Source organism: Euprymna scolopes, chromosome 16 (genome assembly GCF_053919585.1).
Source record: "Euprymna scolopes isolate OS-2025 chromosome 16, ASM5391958v1, whole genome shotgun sequence".
NCBI lineage: Eukaryota > Metazoa > Mollusca > Cephalopoda > Sepiida > Sepiolidae > Euprymna > Euprymna scolopes.
Window position 1 is genome coordinate 4,449,018 of NC_136497.1, and position 24,942 is coordinate 4,473,959.

The 24,942-nt window shown below is 31.6% G+C and overlaps 1 protein-coding gene across 3 annotated transcripts in view; it reads left to right on the top strand.

Moving 5' to 3' along the window:
* The window catches only part of LOC145295828 (TPR repeat-containing protein DDB_G0287407-like), a 290,573-nt gene that overhangs the window by 164,636 nt on the left and 100,995 nt on the right, over positions 1-24,942 (top strand). For all 3 annotated transcript variants that reach the window (XM_080141533.1, XM_080141534.1, XM_080141535.1), the window contains 3 exons: positions 1,024-1,234; positions 4,253-4,321; positions 20,122-20,231. In XM_080141533.1, coding sequence (XP_079997659.1) covers positions 1,124-1,234; positions 4,253-4,321; positions 20,122-20,231 — 290 coding nt within the window. In that variant the 5' untranslated portion in view covers positions 1,024-1,123. The remainder of the gene's footprint in view (positions 1-1,023; positions 1,235-4,252; positions 4,322-20,121; positions 20,232-24,942) is intronic.

Sequence of the window (24,942 nt, forward strand, 5' to 3'; positions counted from 1 at the left end):
GAAATAATATTTTTTTATCAACTTCTTAGACCTTCTAACTTCACAATCCTGCATTAAACAAGATGTACTATTTACCAAATTTTATTGAAATTTGATAGCTTGAAAAAAAAGTATTTTAAGCAGTCCAAAGATACTTAAAAAAATGTATTAAGTATTTTTGTCCTAAACAAATTGTTTCTCCATTTTTCTTATAGATGTTTATAGTTTGCATATGTGTGTTGGGTGTGTATAGATTCTGGCATTTTTTTTTTCTTTACTTACATGCACATTAATATCTATGTGCCTCCCCATAAAGGCAGAGTTAGACACTAGGCTATTTTTTTTAATGTGGGGAATATCCAGCTCTCTAACATGAAACATTTTTTATTACATTTTCACCCAAAACAAGGCAAATTGCCACTTTGGTGTAGGGGGCTACTATCAGGGGCAACAACTACTGGGGTACTATGTAGGGATTTGGGCAGCAACATTATGGATTGGGGTAAAAATAAAAATTGCCTCCATCTAGAAAGATGTCTCTTCTACTGACAGGGAACAGAACAGATACTACACTTTAGTCTTAACCTGAAAGCAACAATGTTATACTTAAATCTACCTTATTATCTTTTGTATGATTAAATACGATTTTTTCCAATAGAATAGGTAACAATTGATTAAATACCATTGGACAAACGCATATGAATAATAAAAAAAGAAGCATTATACAGAACATGGATTCTGTTTATTTACTGTATCAAATTTAAGAATCTAAATAATACCAATTTGACCTTTGTTTCACTGTCATCTTGTTAGCAGAGTTGGTTAAATCGACATCAGATGAAGGTAGTCCTTCTTTATAGGCACGGGTTAAAATCTTTTATGGGTCTCATTTTTCTGTGATATTTCTAAGTTCCCATATGTGTTGATAATAATAACCATCTGTTTAATGATCTTATTACATATGAATGCGTGTCAATCAAAATGCAGCGTTAGAAATGAATTCCATTTATTTACTATCTTATACTTTTTTTTTTTTTTTTTTAGTAATTCCAACCTGTTTGCTGCGATGCTGAGAAAACCCAACCTTTAATTTGTTTCAACACGGCTTCACTGAATCTTCTTCACATTTACAAATGAAGGAAAAATGGCATGTGCAATAGCCAAGGGCGATCACTTTGATGTAATCCCCGTCAGACTCTTCATTACTACCTATGCTGAGGACTTCTTTTCTGAAAGAGAACTACTTCGGAAAGAGGTAAGATTTTTCTGTTATTTTTTAAACAAAAGATAAAAAAAAATAAAAAAACATAATTCAATCATTCAATTTAGTGATGAAGAATCCACTAAAAGAAAATTTCTTTTATTCGGTTTTATAAAACATAAATTCAGCTCCTGTAAAAATTATTTTAACAGGGAGATGGTTCAAATAATTCGGATTCCTGTCTTTGGTGTTTTTACAAAAATCCTGCAAAAATGATTAGCTTTAATTCTCTTCATCTAAAATTCTAACAGAATTCTGTTTTTACAATTTGCAGAAATTTTACCTCGTTCTTTTGATATTCATCATCATTTTTCATCGATTTAATGTCTGTTTTACATATGTTGGATGACTTCTTAATATACCGTCTCATAAATGCCAACGACTAATATACCATCAGCAGATGTTCCACAGTTAAATAGTCAACTTAGTTGAATATAAATCTAAAAAGAAGATAACTCAAATTTTAGGAACTTGTTGACTTCATGAAACGTTATTTTAATATCGCAATTAGTAACAGAAAACTAACTTTTTTTTTTATTACTATTCATGATAAAAAGCAATAAAGAAAAGGAAATCTTTATGTTGAAGAGAAAGACACATGACTCTGACCCTATATTTTATATCAAAGGAGTTTACAAAAACAATCTAATATGTACTTTTCTCAAATCTGGTAACTAAATTATTGTCCTTTCTTTTTGTGGACATTGTCAAAACATATGTTTTTGATGGAGAAAGTTACCATACTCGGATAGAAATCACATCACTCGATAAGTCCTGGGCTCAACATTTTGAAAAATCTCATTCTATTCATCAAGATAATCTCCTTGAGTGATAAACTGATTCGAACACTTCTCTTGCAATTCTCTGCTTTTTTTGTAGAACAATTTGTCTTTCGCCTCAAAATATGCCTTGGTTTCTGATATCATAATTCGTTATCGGAACATTCTTTTGAGTTCTCTAAAGAGTGAATAACTAGATTAAAAAGTAAACTGAAATATTTTTGACTAAATCGTTACAACTTATCGATGATAAGGGTAAATGAGTGTCAGATGAAAGCTTAAAAACACGATGATTAGTAATAATGATGGTGATTGTACAGAATTTTATTATTTTGGCTCTCGAGATGAGGTGAATGAAGAAACCCTTTGATGTGTAATTCATGTAATTTCGTCATCATTGTAGTCAACTTGGGACACGGTGCATTATCATGGTGAAAAAGCATTTCTTTATTTGTGGCAATTTCTTGGCAAATTCTTCTTTTAACTGCAATAATAATGTTATATTGTTGGTTACTTCTTTTTCAAGCTAATTGATGAACAAAATACTTTGCACATTTAAAAATATGAAAGCCAAAACCTTGTTTGATGATATTTCTACCTTTGGTTACTTTTAATAGCTTTCATCTGGTGCTATTCATTTAACTTGCTGCCAATTTACACTACCGAAGCAGCACGTTCCCTCAACGGGTTGAATTAACTTTCTCCAAAGGAGGAAGTTTCATGAGAATATCCAATTGACAAACATTCTTAGTCGCTTGTATATCCTCATCAGGGGAGATAACGACATTAGATTTTTACACTTCTTGCATGTGTTGACCTCCTATATACAGCACCTGCTATTTCCAAATGGTCACCCATCTGGTACTAACCAGGCTCAATGTTATTTAACTTTGGTGATTTAATGAAACCCAGTGTATAACATGATTATGTCGTATATTGGCTGCTGCCAATTTGACTCCAGAGTGAAGTGGTGGATCAATATTTCATCCATTGTCACAATTTGATGCAAAAACTCCTGAAAAGATTGCAAAATCTCATGTTTTCTGCGACTACTGCCAAATGTAGGTAACCTGAGTATTCAGCATTATTTGTGCCCATAGAAATGCATTTAAAATTAGCATACTAAATTTTAACTATTGTTTCATAGGGAATGGAGTCCAAAATATTTCTCCCATCAGAAAGCAATGCTTTATCAACACACAAAATTCAGATTTTTTATTGTTTTGAAAAATTGTAAGAGTAGTTTCGCTTGAATAACATTAATTTGTAAATTGATTCAGCTCAAATTCTTACATGTGCCATTTGATGATTACGTTATAAAAACCATACGATTTTCTTTTTTATTAATCGTGCAATCTATATGTAAGGTTCAGGACTTTTTGCGTGATGTGCTATTACGTTTTGTTAATCACTAATATCTTTTATGAATGGTATTAACCCACAGTTCTCTAATTTAAATAATGGAAATTACAAAATATGAATATTAAAAAAAATAATAATAAAGGATTTCTTTGCAAATATTTACTTCATAATGATTTAAAATGTTAACAAAAACTTAAGTTTTTAGATTCAATAAATAAAAGCAAATAAGAAAATGTTCCTTTTTTGTGGGAAGATATTGCTTGATTTTTGTTTTTGTCTCTTCAATTAAACTATGCTTTATTTAAATTATGCAAGCTACTGTTTTCATCTTGAATGTTAGTCTCACAACGTTTCAGCCAATGTAACCTCCAATTATCTCGTTACATTCAGGAATATTTTTGTCAAACTTTGAAATCTGCATGGAATTTTGAATGGAACTCTTTATGCTCTCCTTTCTTTAGTCGCAATTCTGAGTATCCGACTGAGGATTGAATCTTCAACCTCCAGAAGAATGTAACCTAGAACTGAATTTTACTTAGTACTTTACCCGTTATGCCACAGATTTATGGTTGACAGAATGAGAGCATGCTCCCTATATGGATAAAATAAAGGGTTCCATTCAAAATTCCATACAGATTCCAGAGATGGACAGACGGTTTTCAAAGTTTGACAAGATCCAGAAGATCAGAAATGTCTCATTTTGTTCTTCAGATTCAACCTGAACTTGAAACCTGGAGAAAATCAGAAATCACATTGGTCAGAACACTGTAAGAATAACATTCAAGATGAGAACAGTAGTTCAAATAATAGAAATAATTAATCCTCATCTCAAAAAGTCAAAAGCATAATGTATGCCTCATTTGTTCTTCAGATCCAACCTGAACTTGAAACGTGGGGTAATGTCAATAATGTAAAATTAGAAGTCCACCATGTTAAATGGGTAAGTGAATTTTGATAAGTTTACCTTTTTTTGTGCGTCTCTTTATTTATCCAGACTGAGTGACATCGGCTCAGTCGGAGGATTAGGTTTGACGGGCTAATTGATGAATATTATCCATTTTTTTATTTCAAGGCCAACAGGGAATTAACGTATTACTTAGTATTTATAGTGCAATAAAGAGACTGCACAAATGCCTAGAGATGGAGAGAGTGCACAGATGCCTTGGAAGGGTGTACGTATGCCTGAGAAATCTTCTGTCTTAGGTTACGCTGACATATTTTTGACTTTGCTGTAATAATTAAAACATTACTATAACAAAATAATTATAGCGTTGGTGTAATCTTATAATTAATTTAATAAAATTAATTCGCCTACAGTTTCAAATGACAATATTTTCTTAACTTTAAAAAAAGAAAAATGCAAGAAAAAATTAAATGATTTATTATTTATTAAAAAAAGATTTTGTAATTCCATGATCCAGCAGAATTAGTTTGGTTCCATTTTCTTTCTTTTCAGGAATAACTTTGAAAGTCTTATTTCTGCTTCACACAATGCACATCACATGAGATTAATTGCAACAAGACTTTCCTAAAGCAAAAAATCTTATTCTAATGATTAAAAAGCTACAAAAAGAATTGACGAGATGGATATAAAAATAGAAGATCAGAAGGGATTTATACTTAAGAGAATTCTATTTTGAGACTGAGTGATGAAAATGCTATCTAAAAATTTTAGCATGACAGCTCAACCAATAGACAGTCTTTTATAGAAATAAGAAACACATCTAAAATTTCAGTTAAAATCACATAGAGAAACATGATTATTTCAGTTTCAATAATTCAGTAATGATCACAGTCGTAATTATCGTTATAAACAAATTTGAAATAATTTTATCAAATGAATTTTCAAATTTTTTTAAAATAAATTTCTATTCAAGGTTAAAAATATCTATTTCATATATTATTTAAAAAAAATTTTTTCATTGCATTTTCACTGCAAACAAGCCACAGTGCCAGTTTAATGTAGGGGGCTACTATCTGAGATATAAATTGTAGGTATACTATATAGGGAGTTGAGCAGCAAGGTGTCTGTTTACATTACACTTCAACTTCTGCATGTCAGTACAGTTGGGGAAGCAAGAACCCGGAAGGGAATTCCAAAGTCTAGCAATTCTGGGGAAGAAACTATTAGAGTAAGAAGGGCTTTCTGACATCTGGGGATATCTACTGTGTGGGGGTGGGACTTAGCTGCTTGTTCGATTGGGGGCATTTACATCAAGGGGGTACAAGAGTTTGTAGTTTGTCAGAGAGCATCTACCATTAAAATACTTGTAAAACAGGCAAAGGGATGCAACATTTTATAGATGGGACAGAGGTTGAAGCTTAGCTGACAGTTCGGGACCAATATGCTTAAAACAAAGATCCCAAGCATTTTGTGATCTGGCTTTTGCTTCAGAACCTTTTTTTTTTTTCTTAAATAGTTAAAAAAAAATTTTTTTTTTTTAATGATTTGAATCATTAGATTGGTCTCATCAAAGTTTTTGAGTTAGAGTTGATTAAATAAGTTTTCTTGAGAGACAATAGACAATCCCTGTAAGAATACCTGTGTATATGTTTTTGAAACAAAGATTGTGCAATCACCGACGGCACCTCCTGAATCAGCACTGCCTGATTTCAGTAGCAAGGAGAAGTGCAGGACGACTGGAAATAATGCCGAGATAAATGGAGAATACATACAGTACCTGGTATTCCCAAATAGTCACCCGTTTTAGTACTGACCATGCTCAACGATGCTTAACTTTGGTGTCAGCACGATTGTGTCATATATTTTATTTGATTATGAAACAAATTATTTTGAAAAAGTTAAAATCTTTATTATTCACACTAAGTGACGCCTGATAGTCATCAACTACTTTTGTGAATTTGTCTTTTGTGATCAGTCTAATCTTTTTAATGACAGTAATAACCTATGTCCGCATGTATACAAATTCTTTTTTATTTACATCATTATACAGGATTTCGGAATCTGAGGTTCCTGAATATAGTGCTAGTCTTGTAATAGAATTAAGTAGTTGTTCAAAGCAGAAAAATAAACAAAAAAAAAAGATGGCAGCATCAATTCAATCAGATTTTTTTTCCATGTAAAGAATTAAACCAGTCAGGATTAGCAAAGTGTAGTTCCCTTCTTGTTTCAAGACAAAAAGGTATGACTGAAGAATTCAAGAGATTCAATATATTTTAGAAAGCAATTTTGATGTCTGATGGGTTCGTTTGTATCACCCTTCTTTATAAATAGAATCACCCTTCTTTATAAATAGAATCACCCAAATCTTTGTGGTCATTCTTTATTACTATGCATGAGTATGGATTAGTATGCCAAAAATATTGCAATTGAGGTTTTTATGAGTCAGACTTGGGAGAATGCATAGATAGTTTGTGTTGTGTTGAGACAGTTAATCAGAATAGGGAAAATCGGAACTTTTTGGGGTATTGTAATCATAAAATTTTGTGGATATTTCCCGATGCCAAAAACGATTCTTTGAATTGTCTTTTTTATTTGATTTTGTTTAAAAGAAAACTGCTGATAGTAATAATAAATACTTATTGATTTTAAAATATTTATTGATTTTAAAATATTTATTGATTTTAAAATATTTATTGATTTTAAAATACTTATTGATTTTAAAATACTTATTGATTTTAAAATACTTATTGATTTTAAAATATTTATTGATTTTAAAATATTTATTGATTTTAAAATATTTATTGATTTTAAAATACTTATTGATTTTAAAATACTTATTGATTTTAAAATACTTATTGATTTTAAAATATTTATTGATTTTAAAATATTTATTGATTTTAAAATATTTATTGATTTTAAAATACTTATTGATTTTAAAATACTTATTGATTTTAAAATACTTATTGATTTTAAAATATTTATTGATTTTAAAATATTTATTGATTTTAAAATACTTATTGATTTTAAAATATTTATAGATTTTAAAATACTTATTGATTTTAAAATATTTATTGATTTTAAAATATTTATTGATTTTAAAATACTTATTGATTTTAAAATACCAGTAAAACTAAAATCTCTAAATAATCTCCCACAAATGTATTTTTACGTTTGAGAAAATATCTGCACATTTAACATGTGTTTTTATGGTAATCGGCAAAAAAAAAAAGCAACTTTATGGTTGAATATTTAGAAATTTATAAAGAATCAGAATCAAGAATTGTATTGGAATCTGGAAAAATATTGGAATTCTTCCATCACAAGTTTGTATATGAAAATACTTTAAAATAAGTAGCTGGATTTTGAATTTTTAAAATCCTATTAATTGTAGTCAAACTTCATGTCTCCGAATTACATGACCATGTATCTAAATACTTGTATTTAACAGAACTTTACGTTACTATGTTTGTTCACTAGCATTTAAATGATTCTCACTTGTATATCACATGGTTAAACTGACCAATCGGATACGTCTATTTTTGTGTGACTGGTTAAGTGGAACATCAAACCTTGCCGATCATACATAAATGACCTTTTGTGTTCTATATCTACACTTCTTTTTTTTTACATTTTCACCCCAAACAAAGCACATTGCCACTTTGATTTAGGGGGTTAATCAGGGACATAAGCTACAGGGGTACTATGTGGGAAGTTGGGCAGCAAGATTTCGGTTCATGTTACACTTGAACTTCTGCATGTCAGTACAGTTGGGGAAGATGGAACCCAGAAGGGAATTCCAAAATCTAGTGGTTCTGGGGAAGTAACTACTGGAGTAGAAGGCTCTCTTACATCTAGGGATCTCAACTGTAAAGGGGTGGGATTTTGCTGCTTGTCTGGTTTGTCGGGGGTGTTTACGTTGAGGGGGTACAAGTGCTTGCAGTTCGTCGGAGGATTCACCGTTAAAGTACTTGTAGAACAGGCAGAGGGATGCTACATTTCGTCGATGGGACAGAGGCTGAAGCTTAGCTGACAGTTCAGGACCTATTAGGTTGGCGACTCTCTTTTGAACCTTGTCTAGGAGTGAGAGACGAGTAGCAGATGCACCGTTATTGAAGGAAACAAGTTTAGTCTTGGCAGCATTGAATGTGATCATCCATTTTTGTCCCCATTCCACTACAGATTGGAGGTCTTCCTCTAGTGTTTCTGCCATTTCTTTAGATATGTGTTCATTTTTTTTCTGTCATGTCTGTTATAGAGCGTGATGTCATCATCATATATACCCATCTCACAGACAATTTTGTCAGGGAGGTCATTTATGAATATTAGGAATAATAGAGATCCAAGGATAGACCCCTGAGGCACTCCCGCACTGTTTAGATGTACGACCATCGAGGACAACCTGGATTTTTCTCTTATCTAAGAAGGATTTAAAATATGTTAAGTATTCTTCCAGTGATACCGTATGATCTGATTTTCCTGAGAAGACCTTCATGCCATACCCTGTCAAAAGCCTTAGATATATCTAGAGCTATTGCTCTACGCTCTCCTGCTTTGGCAGACTACAGCTAAGTAATAGGTAATCTTTTTTTCATTCTGAACTTTCTTTTCCTAAGGGCAAAAATATTTTCTATTTTGTTAAAAATATTGGCCAACATTTTGTTTCTTTACAAATGCAATAAGATTTTCATTGATTTTAGTCATTTCAATCAATCTTTTCAGGTTATTTTTGAATGCAGAAAATAAAATCCTTTCTCTAAATCTAAAATAAAATCCATGATCAGAAGACGTTTTGAATCATCTGCTACTTTTAATCTCCTTCCAGCAATTGATTTTCTGTTGAATGAAATAACATTATAGGTGGAAGGGCAATGTTGCTTTTGGAAAACAATTGTTTTATCTTTTTACTTATATCAAAATAAAATTTGAATTGAGAAATTAAAAACTTGAAATTTTTATTTATTACTAATAATGCTATCAGAAAATTGGTGCATTTGAATACAGAATTGTGATGTTGAGAAGCAGAAGTCTGAATGAATTCAATATTTTAGACATTGTAAATTTTCACAATTTTTAGGTTCAAGCATTTAGACTATAAATTTGAGTTTTTATCATGTATCACTTTTTAAAATTGAATTAATAGGATTTCATCATGTATCACTTTTTATAATTGAATTTATAGGATTTCACCATATATCACTTTTTAAAATTGAATTCATAGGATTTCATCATGTATCACTTTTTATAATTGAATTAATAAGATTTCATCATGTATCACTTTTTAAAATTGAATTAATAGGATTTCACCATATATCACTTTTTATAATTGAATTAATAGGATTTCACCATATATCACTTTTTAAAATTGAATTAATAGGATTTCACCATGTATCACTTTTTAAAATTGAATTAATAGGATTTCATCATGTATCACTTTTTAAAATTGAATTAATAGGATTTCATCATGTATCACTTTTTAAAATTGAATTAATAGGATTTCATCATGTATCACTTTTTAAAATTGAATTAATAGGATTTCACCATATATCACTTTTTATAATTGAATTTATAGGATTTCACCATATATCACTTTTTAAAATTGAATTTATAGGATTTCACCATGTATCACTTTTTAAAATTGAATTAATAGGATTTCATCATGTATCACTTTTTAAAATTGAATTAATAGGATTTCATCATGTATCACTTTTTAAAATTGAATTAATAGGATTTCATCATGTATCACTTTTTAAAATTGAATTAATAGGATTTCATCATGTATCACTTTTTAAAATTGAATTAATAGGATTTCACCATATATCACTTTTTATAATTGAATTTATAGGATTTCATCATATATCACTTTTTAAAATTGAATTAATAGGATTTCACCATATATCACTTTTTAAAATTGAATTTATAGGATTTCACCATATATCACTTTTTAAAATTGAATTAATAGGATTTCACCATGTATCACTTTTTATAATTGAATTAATAGGATTTCACCATATATCACTTTTTATAATTGAATTAATAGGATTTCATCATATATCACTTTTTAAAATTGAATTAATAGGATTTCACCATATATCACTTTTTAAAATTGAATTTATAGGATTTCACCATATATCACTTTTTAAAATTGAATTAATAGGATTTCACCATGTATCACTTTTTAAAATTGAATTAATAGGATTTCACCATATATCACTTTTTATAATTGAATTTATAGGATTTCATCATATATCACTTTTTAAAATTGAATTAATAGGATTTCACCATATATCACTTTTTAAAATTGAATTTATAGGATTTCACCATATATCACTTTTTAAAATTGAATTAATAGGATTTCACCATGTATCACTTTTTATAATTGAATTAATAGGATTTCATCATATATCACTTTTTAAAATTGAATTTATAGGATTTCACCATATATCACTTTTTAAAATTGAATTAATAGGATTTCATCATGTATCACTTTTTAAAATTGAATTAATAGGATTTCATCATGTATCACTTTTTAAAATTGAATTAATAGGATTTCATCATGTATCACTTTTAAAAATTGAATTAATAGGATTTCACCATATATCACTTTTTAAAATTGAATTCATAGGATTTCATCATATATCACTTTTTAAAATTGAATTTATAGGATTTCACCATATATCACTTTTTAAAATTGAATTTATAGGATTTCATCATATATCACTTTTTAAAATTGAATTTATAGGATTTCACCATATATCACTTTTTAAAATTGAATTTATAGGATTTCATCATGTATCACTTTTTAAAATTGAATTAATAGGATTTCATCATATATCACTTTTTAAAATTGAATTTATAGGATTTCACCATGTATCACTTTTTATAATTGAATTTATAGGATTTCATCATGTATCACTTTTTAAAATTGAATTCATAGGATTTCATCATATATCACTTTTTAAAATTGAATTTATAGGATTTCACCATATATCACTTTTTAAAATTGAATTTATAGGATTTCATCAAATATCACTTTTTAAAATTGAATTTATAGGATTTCACCATATATTACTTTTTAAAATTGAATTAATAGGATTTCAATATATATCACTTTTTAAAATTGAGTTTATAGGATTTCATCATGTATCACTTTTTAAAATTGAATTCATAGGATTTCATCATGTATCACTTTTTAAAATTGAATTAATAGGATTTCATCATATATCACTTTTTAAAATTGAATTCATAGGATTTCATCTTATATCACTTTTTAAAATTGAATTCATAGGATTTCATAATATATCACTTTTTAAAATTAAGTATGTAGGATTTCATCATATATCAGTTTTAAAATTGAATTTATAGGATTTCATTACTGGTGAAGCAGCAAAACAATACTTTTGCTTTTTTTTCATTCAATATTTTTATTTTGAAGCTGTTTATTGAAATAAACAATAAAAAAGGCATTAATGAAAAATACACTGTTTATCGCCCGGTTTCCATACTCCTTCTTTGTCTATTAGACAGGTGTAGAGGTCAAACCACTGGGAGTCGACAGAAACATTCGGTGGTTGATCTTGTTTCCTGACTAGGGCAATGAACGACGTTTTTCCCCACTCCTGACATATCCCAACCCTTAAACTGGGTACTTGGGAGTGGTTGAATACCATAATGCTAGTGCAAGCAGATTGGGTTGACCATCATCTGATGGGTTGAAGGTACCGGATAGACAGTTCCTGGCTGCTGTTCACGATTGGTACTACAGGAGCCCTAACTCTTTGGTAGCGCTTAGAGCGGTTGCTCCATCAACAGTTGTATAATATCGGGATGTTTGTAGTGCCATGACGTGCATGGAAAGGAACCCTGCACTCATCCCCAGTGGGCTATCCTGAGGCCACAACCCTTGTAGATTGAGGGACAGTTGATGATCTGCCTGTGTTGCATGTCTTGTGTTCTGCATAACCACTTGCTCAGCACCCCTTACCTAAACTGAAACTCTTAAAAAAAAAAAAAAAGCAGTTCATTAAAAAAATTACGCTAAAACCAGGCTAAAACTCAAACAAAAACAACCTGCCTTCTCCCTTGAGGCTCGCATTTACGAACATCCGCGGGCTTAGAACTAATTTATATGATGTTGAAGCATTTCTCCTAACAAACACCCCGGATATCTTAGCACTAAGTGAGACTAACCTACACTCCTCCATCCCCTCTAACTACTTTAACATGCTTGGATACCTCACACTCTGCCGTAAGGACTCTGACAGATATATGCATGGGCTTGGAGTCTACATTCGAAACACCTTCTCCTTGAGTAGAGAAACTAAACTAGAATCGGACTATCAAGCCTTTATGTGCTTTAGACTTAACATGCAACATAACATTAGCTACTTTTATTTTCTCTAACGCTCTCCCTCGACCCAGGATTGTACCCTAATAAACAAAGTCTCTGACAGCATAGATACAGCACTTTCCCTCAACACTAGCACACAAGTACATGTATTTGGTGACTTCAATGTCCACCACAGAAACTGGCTTGGATTCTCTACTTACAGACGCAGCTGGTACCACAACATGAAACTTCTCTATATCTCACTCCCTATCACAGATGGTTACATTTCTAACCCGTTTCCCAGACCAGCAAGAACAATATGCATCACTTCTAGATCTCTTTCTGACCACAGTTCCTGATGACTGTGTAACGAATGCCCACAGCCCTCTTGGGAACGCTGATCATGCTGTGGTAATAGTTGAAATCGCCCTAAACTCTAGAGCCAAAACTGAAGAGCCACTACTCAAAACAACGAGATATTATAAAAAGGCTGAATGGGAAGCCATCAGGGACCTCATCAGGGATGCTCAATGGCAAAATATCTTTCCACTTCCTGCTGAACATTGCGCAAATGAGACCACTGAATGGTTCAAAAGGACCATTGAAGCACATGTTCCCACACGCAAATTCTATAGCAAACCCCACTCTCCCCAATGGTTCACTTCAACTTGTGCAGCTGCCATAGCGCAAAGGCAGCATGTGTACCCGCAAATTTAACCAACATAAGTCCAGTTCAAACAAACAGAAGTACATAGAAGCCAGAAATAACTGTAAGAAAGAAATAGCGACAGCTAAGAGAGAATTTACTGAAACCCCCCCAAAAAGCATCGAAGCACAGAAATTAGGAACCCGCAACTTCTGGAAAATCTACAACAGTGTAGTAAATAATGGGCAATCAACAATTTCCCCACTATCCAACAATCATGCGGTTGTTTGCTCAGCAACTGAGAAGGCTAACATACTTGCCAGACGGTTTGCCTCAAACTCCACACTGGACTCTGCCAACCACCCTCTCCCTGACTTTCCTTTGCAGACAGACACCACACTAGACGATCAGAAAATCATCCCTGCTCAGGTGCATGCTATCATAAGAAATCTTGACACTGCAAAAGCATGTGGACTTGATCTCATCCCGGCTCTGCTATTAAAAAAGTGCGCCGCCGAAGTAGCTCCAGTTCTCTCCAAGCTTTACAACAAATGCCTTAATGAATCTTGCTTTCCTGCCTGCTGGAAAACTGCTTCTGTGGTACCAGTATTCATGAATTCTGGCAAAAGAACTGACCTATTAAATTATTGCCCCATTAGCCCCCTCCCACTTTTTGCCAAAATATTTGAGACCATAATTAACCAAGCTCTAGTCCATCACCTTACAGATGCTAAACTTCTGAATAACCAACAATATGGATTTAGGCAAGCCCGTTCCACAGCAGACATCCTAACTGTAATTTCAGAACGTATATACCAGTCACTGGACAAAGCAGGAGAGCGTAGAGCGGTAGCTCTAGATATATCTAAGGCTTTTGACAGGGTATGGCATGAGGGTCTTCTCAAGAAAATCAGATCATACGGCATCACTGAAGAATACATAACATAATTAGATTCTTCTTAGATAAGAGAAAAATTCAGGTTGTCCTTGACGGTCATACATCTAAACAATATGATATAAATGCGGGAGTGCCTCAGGGGTCTATCCTTGGACCTCTGTTATTCCTAATATTCATAAATTACCTCCCTGACAAAATTGTCTGTGAAATGGGTATGTATGCTGACACTACGCTCTATAACAGACATGACAGGAAAACAAATGAACACATATCTAAAGAAATGGCAGAAACACTAGAGGAAAACCTCCGATCCGTAGTGGAATGGGGACAAAAATGGATGGTCACCTTCAATGCTGGCAAGACTAAACTTCTTTCCTTCAATAATTACAAGAAACCTTCCCTACCGCCAATAGCAATGGCCAATGACTCTTTATCTGAAAGTACATCTTTTAACAAAGTGTCAATGTGCCTTGTTTGGGGTGAAAATGTAATAAAAAAAGAAGAAAAAACTAACAAAATCATACAGATAAAAATAACACAATTAGTTTTTATTTGCATTAATTGTGTCATTTTTATTTGCACTGATTGTGTCATTTTTATTTGCACTGAATGTGTTACTAGTTACAGGGCTGCCCAGTCACATTTTGCAGGTCAGAGTGCCCCTCCTTGAGGGTGCTGACTGCTCAATCCCACTTTGCGACCCTGGGGTCAAAATTCTTGCAATGAGAGAGAACTAAACTTTTATGTATCAATGCTACTTTTCGCATAAAATTATGTTCACAAAAATGTATTTAATAAAAACACTGCAATTTTCGATTTTAATCCTTTAGTCATAAAGACAAATTTGAACGCATACAATTTTAATTATAACATTTCATAAGACGTCCAATAAATTTTAAAATAATATTTGAAAAACAAAAAACAAAAGCAAAACAAAAAAGAAAGAAAAAATACTCCCAGCCAATGCTGAAAAGGGACAGCTAGTGTGTGTGTGTGTGTGTAATAAAATTATCCACAGACAGCTGTTTCATTATTTCACAACTCATCAGCATGGTTAGACGCGGTGATCACACCAACTTTAGAGATTCAAAATCTAGACATCATTGCTACTAATTGTGATTACACTCATTTGGCTCTTTTATTGCATGTAAATATACAACTATCTTATTCAATTTTCATCCGCCCCCCTCCTTTTTTTAAAGAATAGCTTTACTTTTAGTTTTTTTTTTTTTTTCATTTAAAAATAGAAAACTCTTTGAATTATCCTAATGAATTCCTTACCTTTTCAAATAATTCTTGAAAATCATCCTTCCTTCTTCTCTCCCATGAAATTAATTCTGTACAATTCTTTTTTTAGATTCCCTACTCTTACAGATGTTATCATCATATCCCAAACGATTTGCTCACCATTTTCGCATAAGTGACTTATAAAAGAAACGTGAATACATTTCTGTTTATTTGTTACAAATGACTTAATTTGATGACTTTTTTCAAAGAAATGGTTTTGTGTTTCTTTGGCGCAGGGTGGGAGGTGGGTGGTATTTGTTTTTTTTTTGTCATTTCAATTTTTTTTTTTTTAAACTTTTTGTTTTTCTGGTTTTCTCTATTATTTTCTTATTTTATTCGCCTATGTTATTCAATATTGGATTTCTAATATATACAACTGATATTCATTCAAAATTAATGATTTAAAAAAAAACAAAACGCTTTTTTTTCCATCAGGATTTATTGAGATTTTTATTAATTATTAATTCATTCATAAAGATACAATGGAGAGAAATATGTTGAGAAAACTCAAATAATCATTGCTGGTTCAATATTATTAGGTTGGGTTAGGTTTCAGGAGAGCTGAGAGTTTCTAGGTTTATTTGTTTTGTAAGCATATATTTTGTAATAGATAAATTTCTTTTTTTTTTTTTACAAAGGCCACTCAGGGATAAGGGTTATTGCATGTACAGTAATCAATGAGATAGTATTGTAGTAATCATTAGTATTAGGGGTTTTGATAGGGTGTCTTACTTAAGGGGGCGGTTTACAAAGGGATTACCACCTATGAAGGCTTAGAGGCCACTTAAGGATAAGGTCATTGATACAGCAGCATAGTAATTTGTGGTTGAAATTTGGTATGAATAGATTATTTACAATGACAGTTCAATAAGAACTTGTTTACGTTGGACTTGAAGATGACAATATTGTCGTCAATTGGAAAACAGACCATTGGAACAGAGTTCCACAGGTGGGCAATTCTGGGAAAGAAGCTTTGTTCATAGAATCCACATTTAGGTTAAGCCACCGATAGAGAGTGGGCGAATTTATTGATAGTTATTTTGGTTAGTGTTTTTTGTGAAAAATTGTTGAGGCTGGGACCGTAGATGTGAGCTCAGTCGAACACTTGCTATTCTGGATTCGAGTGAACCTGAAAATAATAGAAACTAAGCGATATCACAACTCCCAAATTATATATATATATATATATATATATATATATATATGAATAAAAAAGAATACGAAAAGTATAAAAGCTTATAACTTTTCTTTATTCGTTTTCAATTGGTGACGTGCAGGAATACAAAATAATAATATGAAAAAAAATTAAAAAAACTTTATATATATATATATATATATATATATATATATATATAATTGTCTGTGTGTGTACATTTCCCTACTAAACTACTGTCAATTTTCAGTCTACAAACTCGAAATTTGACATAAGGGGTATTGAGATTTGGAAAATCTTTTTAATCAGTTTTCGGACAGAAATTTGGCTGTCAAGGGGACAAAGTTCAACGATTTGACTTTTGAAAACTCTACCAAACTCCTCTGCCAATTTTGTGTCTAAACAATTGAAATTTTAGATGTAGGTTACTTGGACATGGATTAATCTTTTTAATTTGAATTGAGGCCAAAACAAATGTTATGGGGTTAAAATTGAGGTCAAAGTTAAAAAAAATTTGACCTCTGCGGTCTCAATCAAATTACTCAGCCAATTTTTAATCTAAACATGAGAAATTTTACATAAAGTGTATTCAGATATAGGGCAAGCTTTTTAATCGGTTTTGGTCGAAAAGTTTGCTGCCAAGGGGTCAAAGTTCAAAAGATTTGACCTTTGCTGTTTCTAGCAAACTAATCAGCCAATTTTGGGTCTAAATTTTACATAAAGGGTATTCATTCAGAGATGCAGCAAGCTTTTTAATCAGTTTTGGGGCGAAAATTTGACTGGCAAGAGGTCAAAGTTGAAAGTTGACCTTTGCAGACTCTACCAAACTCCTCCGCTAATTTTGGGTCTAAACACTTGAAATTTTAGATGTCGGTTGTTACACATGGGGGTAAAAGGTGGGGATTTAAGCAACAAATAATGTAGGGGTATGATAAGAAATTTCCGAAAAGAATGAAAACTGTTTATCTTTGTAACACGTTGCCCAAAAGGTGGGGGGTACAAGGGAATTTACAGGAAAGCAAAAACCCAAGTATTTTCTCTTTATCCCATATGTAACACAGCAAAAATAAAATGATAAAGCAAGTGGATGGAAACGCAAGGACGAACACAATAAAAATGCGAGAAAATAACAAAATAACCAACACTTTTCCAAACGATACAAAAATAGATTTATTTAAGAAAAAAAGAAGAGTTTAATGAAAGAAAAAGAAATGTATTTAAAGTTATGGAATCTGGAGTATTTCTACGCATATGGAAATGAGCGAAAGTCCTTTGGGGGGGGGGCGATAATCAAAGTCTTTGCACTTACAAGTTTCTTTTGTTTTCCCTTATTTTTTTGTTTCTTTTGCTGAGGTGTTTCACAACTCGACGACGACACAGTTAATCCAAGATATTCCCTTCAGTGTGGAAAAAGTTCACATATCCATCTCATGTGTTTTCTTTTCTTGCTCGCACGTTATATATCTGTCTCTTTCGTGAGGGATAAGATATCACATCATGCGTTCGGCACATCCATATCTCTTTTGCATGATGGGAAAAAGCCATCGTCTCTTTTGTGAGGAAGTAAATTCATTGCATTCTCTCGCATGACTGGAGAAGGTCGTGTCGTCCGCGTCTCATATATCCATATCCTTTTCACATGAGGGGAAGAAGTCACCCCCCCTCCTCCGAGGAGAGAGACCTCTTTACAGGTTGGCGACCCAAACCGAAAAGATGACTTCCGCTAGTGTCCAGTTAAAAAAGGGAAGGGGGAAGCGATAACTCTTCTGGTCTCCCCCCTCCTTCCTCTCTGCTTCACAATCCGATCTAAAAATAGACTTGACAAAATCTCCAGCCGGTAAAGGTCTCTGCAAGTTTTAAAGGGGTGGGTGCATTAGTAGACCTCACTCAGTTCCAAAACGACTACTGCACTAGCCTATCTTGTGAGAATCATCTTTTATTTTACCTCGGTAACGAAATATAAAAAACAAGAACGCTATATCTCGTCAGCCTAAAATTAAGTATTTAAATTTTGATTGGAAATGAGAAAAAACAGTCGATTGTTTCGTATAGAAATAATGGTTTAAACGAAGGGGGGGGGGCAGTAAAATTATTTCAAAGACTTTGCATGCATCAAGAATTAAAGAATTTCCAACGATATTTCGCAAGCAGTGGATAAGGCGGTTTCCTCATGAGCTTTAGTTTTGGCATTTGCATACATGTAACGGCAGTCTTTTTTTGGTGCATTTAAACAGTTAACTTAACCTTCAGTTTATAAGTTTTTTGTTGTCATTATTTATTTGGCATTATCAGTGGTTAACTAATTATGAAAAATAATTAGTTAACCACTGATAAAAAAAATGCCTAATAAATAATAACAAAAAACTTAATATTTTATGACTGGACAATGCAGGCCACTAGTGTGTGTGTGTGTATAGGACTAGTATATATATATATATATATATATATATATATATATATATATATATATATATACTGGCAGGTATGAGACTTTTTTAGCACGATAGAGGTATGCGTATATATATATATATATATATATATATATATATATATACACATACATACTAGCAGACTTCCCGTTGTTGCCCAGTCCTAAGATACGCTTAAATAAGATATTTTAATTTATGCAAATTATGTATTTATTATTATAGAGATAATTCTCTATCAATTATCATATGAAATTTAGTATATAGTAGTGAGATAAAAACTAAAAAGATATATGATTTGGGTGCCATCAGCTAGAATCGAAACCAAAACATACAACTCCTTAGTCTCTGAGCCACACCCATACGCATAGCGTAACTAAAAGAAAGCACAATTGCAACTTCACTTCCGATTTTCGGATTTTGTAATCATGCCTATATTCTCTTATTTTCTTTGAAAGTTTATGAGTTCCTTTTCTTCTGATGAGTTAAGGGTGGAATAAATTAGAAAACTGACATAATTACATGAATGGTTCTGCGCTATGAAACAGGTGTTGCCTAGAACTGTGCATTTTAACATGGTTAAAAAATAAACGGTAAGACGGACAACATCTTGAAATTTGGAATATAGAACTTTTCGTCATTTATTTGTATATGCTCTGTAGTTACATTGAGCTTCATTAATTAAAGGATTGTTATAAATAAAAGGCGAAATATAATTGAATAAGCATATTTTTCCATAAACATCCATCCATCCATACATACATACATACATACATATATATATATATATATATATATATATATATATATACACACATATATCTGTCATCCCTTTTTTTAAAAGATGAATCGCCCGATCATCAAAGATAAGATTCAAGCAATGGCACATGATCCACAGAGGTGTATGTATATATATATATATATATATGCATACATCTATAGGAAAACTGTAAAATCTGAGGCCTACTTTTACTGGTTACTATTAATAGAAGTTCGTGGAGATGTTTGCTCTTCAATCCTTTTTGTTATTTTTATGTTTCCATTCATGATGAATAAATTTATAAAACATTTATTTCGTATTTTTCTTTTTGAATTTTCAGGGTAGTAAACACCCCGATAAGCGTTCTCCATCCGAACTACAAGGGGTTCAATCTAAAATTGAAGATTGCTATTACAATAATGTTATGCCTCTGTTTCTTAATTTTACAAGGTGAGTTCCTTTTCTCTTTTTTGTTTTGAAATTTGATCAACAATGAAAGTCAGATATTAATAATTATGTAAACGCTAATGTATTTGTATCAATAAAAAATGAAATGAAATAATTTTTACTCAAATTTCATAAGATTGAAAAATAAATTTAGAAGCCTTTCCTCAGCCATGCTAGCAGCTGAATGGAACACATTTAACATGACACTGTATCTAGTTGCTAGGTCATCTTTGGCAATCCAACAGTCATTCAAACCATGGGATGGATGATGATGACAGTCATTGAAGTTTGGGATCTTGCTTAATTGATGTCTAATGAGTCGGTAAAATTCAATGCAAATCTGAAATATTAAAATTTTCAAATGGAAGCTTCTGCTCATTATGCCCCCCCTCTCCCCAACTCTTTAAAATACTTCAAGGAAACTGAAATGTTGGGAATATTTAATAGTTTTTGTTAAAATTTCACAAAAATCAGAAGTGGATTTTTATAAAGGATTTTCACACCCTTTTTTACAGCCTTTGAATAATACTAAATAAACTAAATATAGCCCACATTATGACCCCTTAAGCCTAGCAACTATGTTAAAAAATTCTGAATGATCGGTTAATTAGAGGAGTGAATCCTGTATATGAAATATGATTATGCCCAACTATAACCTGTAAAAAAAAAAAAACAATTAAAAAAATTTAATGCAAACACCAGAACACAAATGTACACCCAAAATGGTGATAGGTAACCAAAAAAATACAATATCAAAATTAATATACTTCCCAAGTGTCAGAAAATTTCTCCTTGTTAATTTGATTCATTGAAAGGTAGAGCTTCCAGAGCTGCTCTTGAACAAATGACTTGGCATCCATTACCTACCGAAACAGGAGAAGCTAAAGAGGCTGCCTTTTTTCTAATTCCCTGTTTAGTTCTAGCGTGACAAAGATGACCGACGACTTCCTTTTGAGTTGGCCTTGAGCCTAAATTTTTTGTTTATGTTGAACTTACATTGTATTTTCGGCCTGAATAAAAGATTTAATACCTCCAAACTACACATTTTTTTGATCTCAGTTAATAGAGGAGAAATCCTTCATGACTGATATATATTTTATTTTTATTACTAACCAGAGTGCCCCTTTTGGGGGAGCTGCCCCCACACATTAAAAACTGACCGTTTGTCTAATTCTGCCCTCATGGGGAAGCAAATAAACAAAAAATAAATAATTTAAAAAAAAAAAAACCCAAACAGTATGTTTGATTGGTTAGTTCTCTAGAGTAAATACTACTTTGATAGAAAAGTAGTTTCAAACCATACATCCAAACGATTAGACTCGTGATTTCCCCCTCGAATGAAACAAACATTTCTGTGTAGCTCATTTTCCATAAATATATTTTCACTCTAACGTGTGTGTGTGTAATATATAAATATATTTTCACTCTAACGTGTGTGTGTGTAATATATAAATATATTTTCACTCTAACGTGTGTGTGTAATATATAAATATATTTTCACTCTAACGTGTGTGTGTAATATATAAATATATTTTCACTCTAACGTGTGTGTGTAATATATAAATATATTTTCACTCTAACGTGTGTGTGTAATATATAAATATATTTTCACTCTAACGTGTGTGTGTAATATATAAATATATTTTCACTCTAACGTGTGTGTGTAATATATAAATATATTTTCACTCTAACGTGTGTGTGTAATATATAAATATATTTTCACTCTAACGTGTGTGTGTAATATATAAATATATTTTCACTCTAACGTGTGTGTGTGTAATATATAAATATATTTTCACTCTAACGTGTATGTGTAATATATAAATATATTTTCACTCTAACGTGTGTGTGTGTAATATATAAATATATTTTCACTCTAACGTGTGTGTGTAATATATAAACCGATTAGAACAATTAAGAAACAAGCAAATTAATAAAAAAAATAAACATTGAATAAATTTCAATATTTATTAATTTATGGAATATTCAAACAAAAAAATTAAAATAAGGAGTAAATCCTTCAGCTTTTTTAGAAGATAAAAACAGTAAAATATGTCTTGCTCGTTAGCATAAATGTAAAAAATATATAAAAAATTTTTGTGAATTAAAAACATCTTCAATAAAATCAAAGGATCAAATAATGAAATTATACTTTTTAAGGTGCAGGAAAAAAGAAAATCTGTAATCCATGGTGTAAATGAAGTCCAAAAATGTCAGTTAATAATGAACTGCATAAATCCAAAAAAATATAATGTAATATCGAACGTCTAAGAAGTTTGTAGAGAATCAATGAAAACTGTTCAACATTGTCTTTTGTGAATATCTAATTGAGAAATCCAAAAGTGACATAAAAATATCTAATAAATTTGTAAGGAAGAAGGCACCTTGTATGTGTGTGTGAGTTTATTTCCTATGAACTCTGAAATAACTGGACCAATTTTTTTTTTAATTTCACGCAAATGTACTTTATGAGTGTTCTTTGATAGATTTTGTACCTGAATGTCTCCGATAAGTATTGAAAAATCAATAATAAAAAAAATTTGATTAAAGAAGAAACGGTCTGATTTTGACCAAAGTTAATACCCTTATACAACCTAACATCACAAGTGCATTTAAGAAGTTTTATAACTAAAGTTCTTAGCATATAAAATCAACGGTAAGTTCTGACTGAAGCATGTAATCAATCAGTTTGATTTAAAAAATTTATTCAATTTCAATGTTAATAAAAGTATTTGAAGTGTGGAACATTCATTAATCATCATTGAATCTAGGCAATACCATGTCTCCCTACTAGTGTGTGTGTGTGTACATATATACATACACACATGTTATTGTATATATAATGTGTTTCAAAGGGACAAGGTAGTTGCTGTAGGAAATCTCAAGTGTGAGAGCTAAATGCAGAGCAGAATTTACATAAGAGTACAAAGTCAAAATCGGACACAAACTTAGTCCAATCTCAGTATAATTTATTTTGACGCAGAGCAGGCCTCCTCAGAAAAGAGGTCCTGCTCCAGGTCAAAATAAATTGTAATAAGATTGGACCAAGTTTGTGTTGGATTTTTTTCTTTTTAATATGTAGTTGAGCATAGCTAGTTAGATTAACAGCACCTATATGTATAAAAATGCTAATTACTTGAATTCCATGCAATTTAGCCTGATAAGGCCCTATGTGAAGTAAACGCAGTATGTATGGCTTACTTGCTATATATTTTCGTAACTTACTACTTAGCTTTACTCACATATTGGGCATTGTTGAAGTAAATATTGAAAATCGATACATTTTTTTTTCTTTATAATAAATATAAAACTGACCACTCATGAATTAGCAGATGGTAAGTTTCCAATGTATACATTAAAAGTTGACCATCTATAAATAGTTCCACTGCGGGGGGGGCACATCTGATCTGTTTATTTTATTCAGACTAGAGAGGAAAAAAATTCAAGACATTAAAAAAACAAAAATAAATAACAAAATAAAATATGAAACCTATGCACACACACACACAGAACAGAACGCATCGAGAGATAAAGTAAGAGGTGAACTCGTATCACCTGTTGGTGGTAAGTGGAAATATACTTATTGTCTGCTGACGGAATTTTGATGATTAAGATTTGGGCGATGCATATCATTACAAGTGGCTGCAGCATTAGAATCAATCGATCAAGAAGCCTCATTATCTCCTGAAGGATTGTTCTTGAGTTAATATTTTCTGAATAATTTAGCTAATTTATTTGTATCTTGAAAAAGGAATTGATATATATATTATTTTTACTTTATTTTTTTTTTCTTATGACCTCCAACCCTTCCAAAAATAAACAAATATCTTGAAACTTTATCAACTAACATCATTGCCGTTAACCATGATCTATAATATTTTTTTTTTTTCACAGTAAAACTCTTATTGGAATTGTCTTCCAATTCACTTTTATTTTTATCTTACATTATTAACAATGTTTATTCACTTTTAATTAAAAATTTTTTTTTTTTTATTACATTTTCACCCCAAACAAGGCACATTGCCACTTTGGTGTAGGGTGCTACTATCAGGAGCAACAACTACTGGGGTACTATGTAGGGATTTAGGCAGCAAGATGTCCGTTCATGTTACACTTGAAGTTCTTCATGTCAGTACAGTTGGGGAAGCAGGGACCTGGAATGGAATTCCAGAGTCTAGCGGTTCTGGGGAAGAAACAACTGGAGTAAAAAGATCTTTTACATCTAGGGATCTCTAATGTGTGGGGGTGGGATTTAGCTGCCTGTCGGGTTTGTCGAGGGTGTCTACGTCGTGGCGGCACAAGTGTCTGCAGTTCGCCAGAGCATTCACCATTAAAATACTTGTAGAACAGGCAGAGGGATGCAATGTTTCATCAATGGGACAGAGGTTGAGGCTTAGATGCCAGTTCAGGGCCTATTATCCATTTTTACTATTTTGTATAACCCTTTAAAAAATTGGATGTCACCTTTTATTTTGTTTATTTATTTTAAAAGTTTTTTAACACAATTCATGCAGGTTAAGTCCAAGATATTGGTTGATATCTGGCTTAACAATGTAGATTTAAAAAAATCATTTTTGCAAAAATAGTTTTGTCTAAATTTTATTTTTAATTATTACTTTATTTTATTGCTTTTATTCTACCAAGCATAACTTTTCGGTTCTCTTGCATAACAAATTGTTTTATTTTAGTCTTAATAAAGGTATAAAAGATTCAT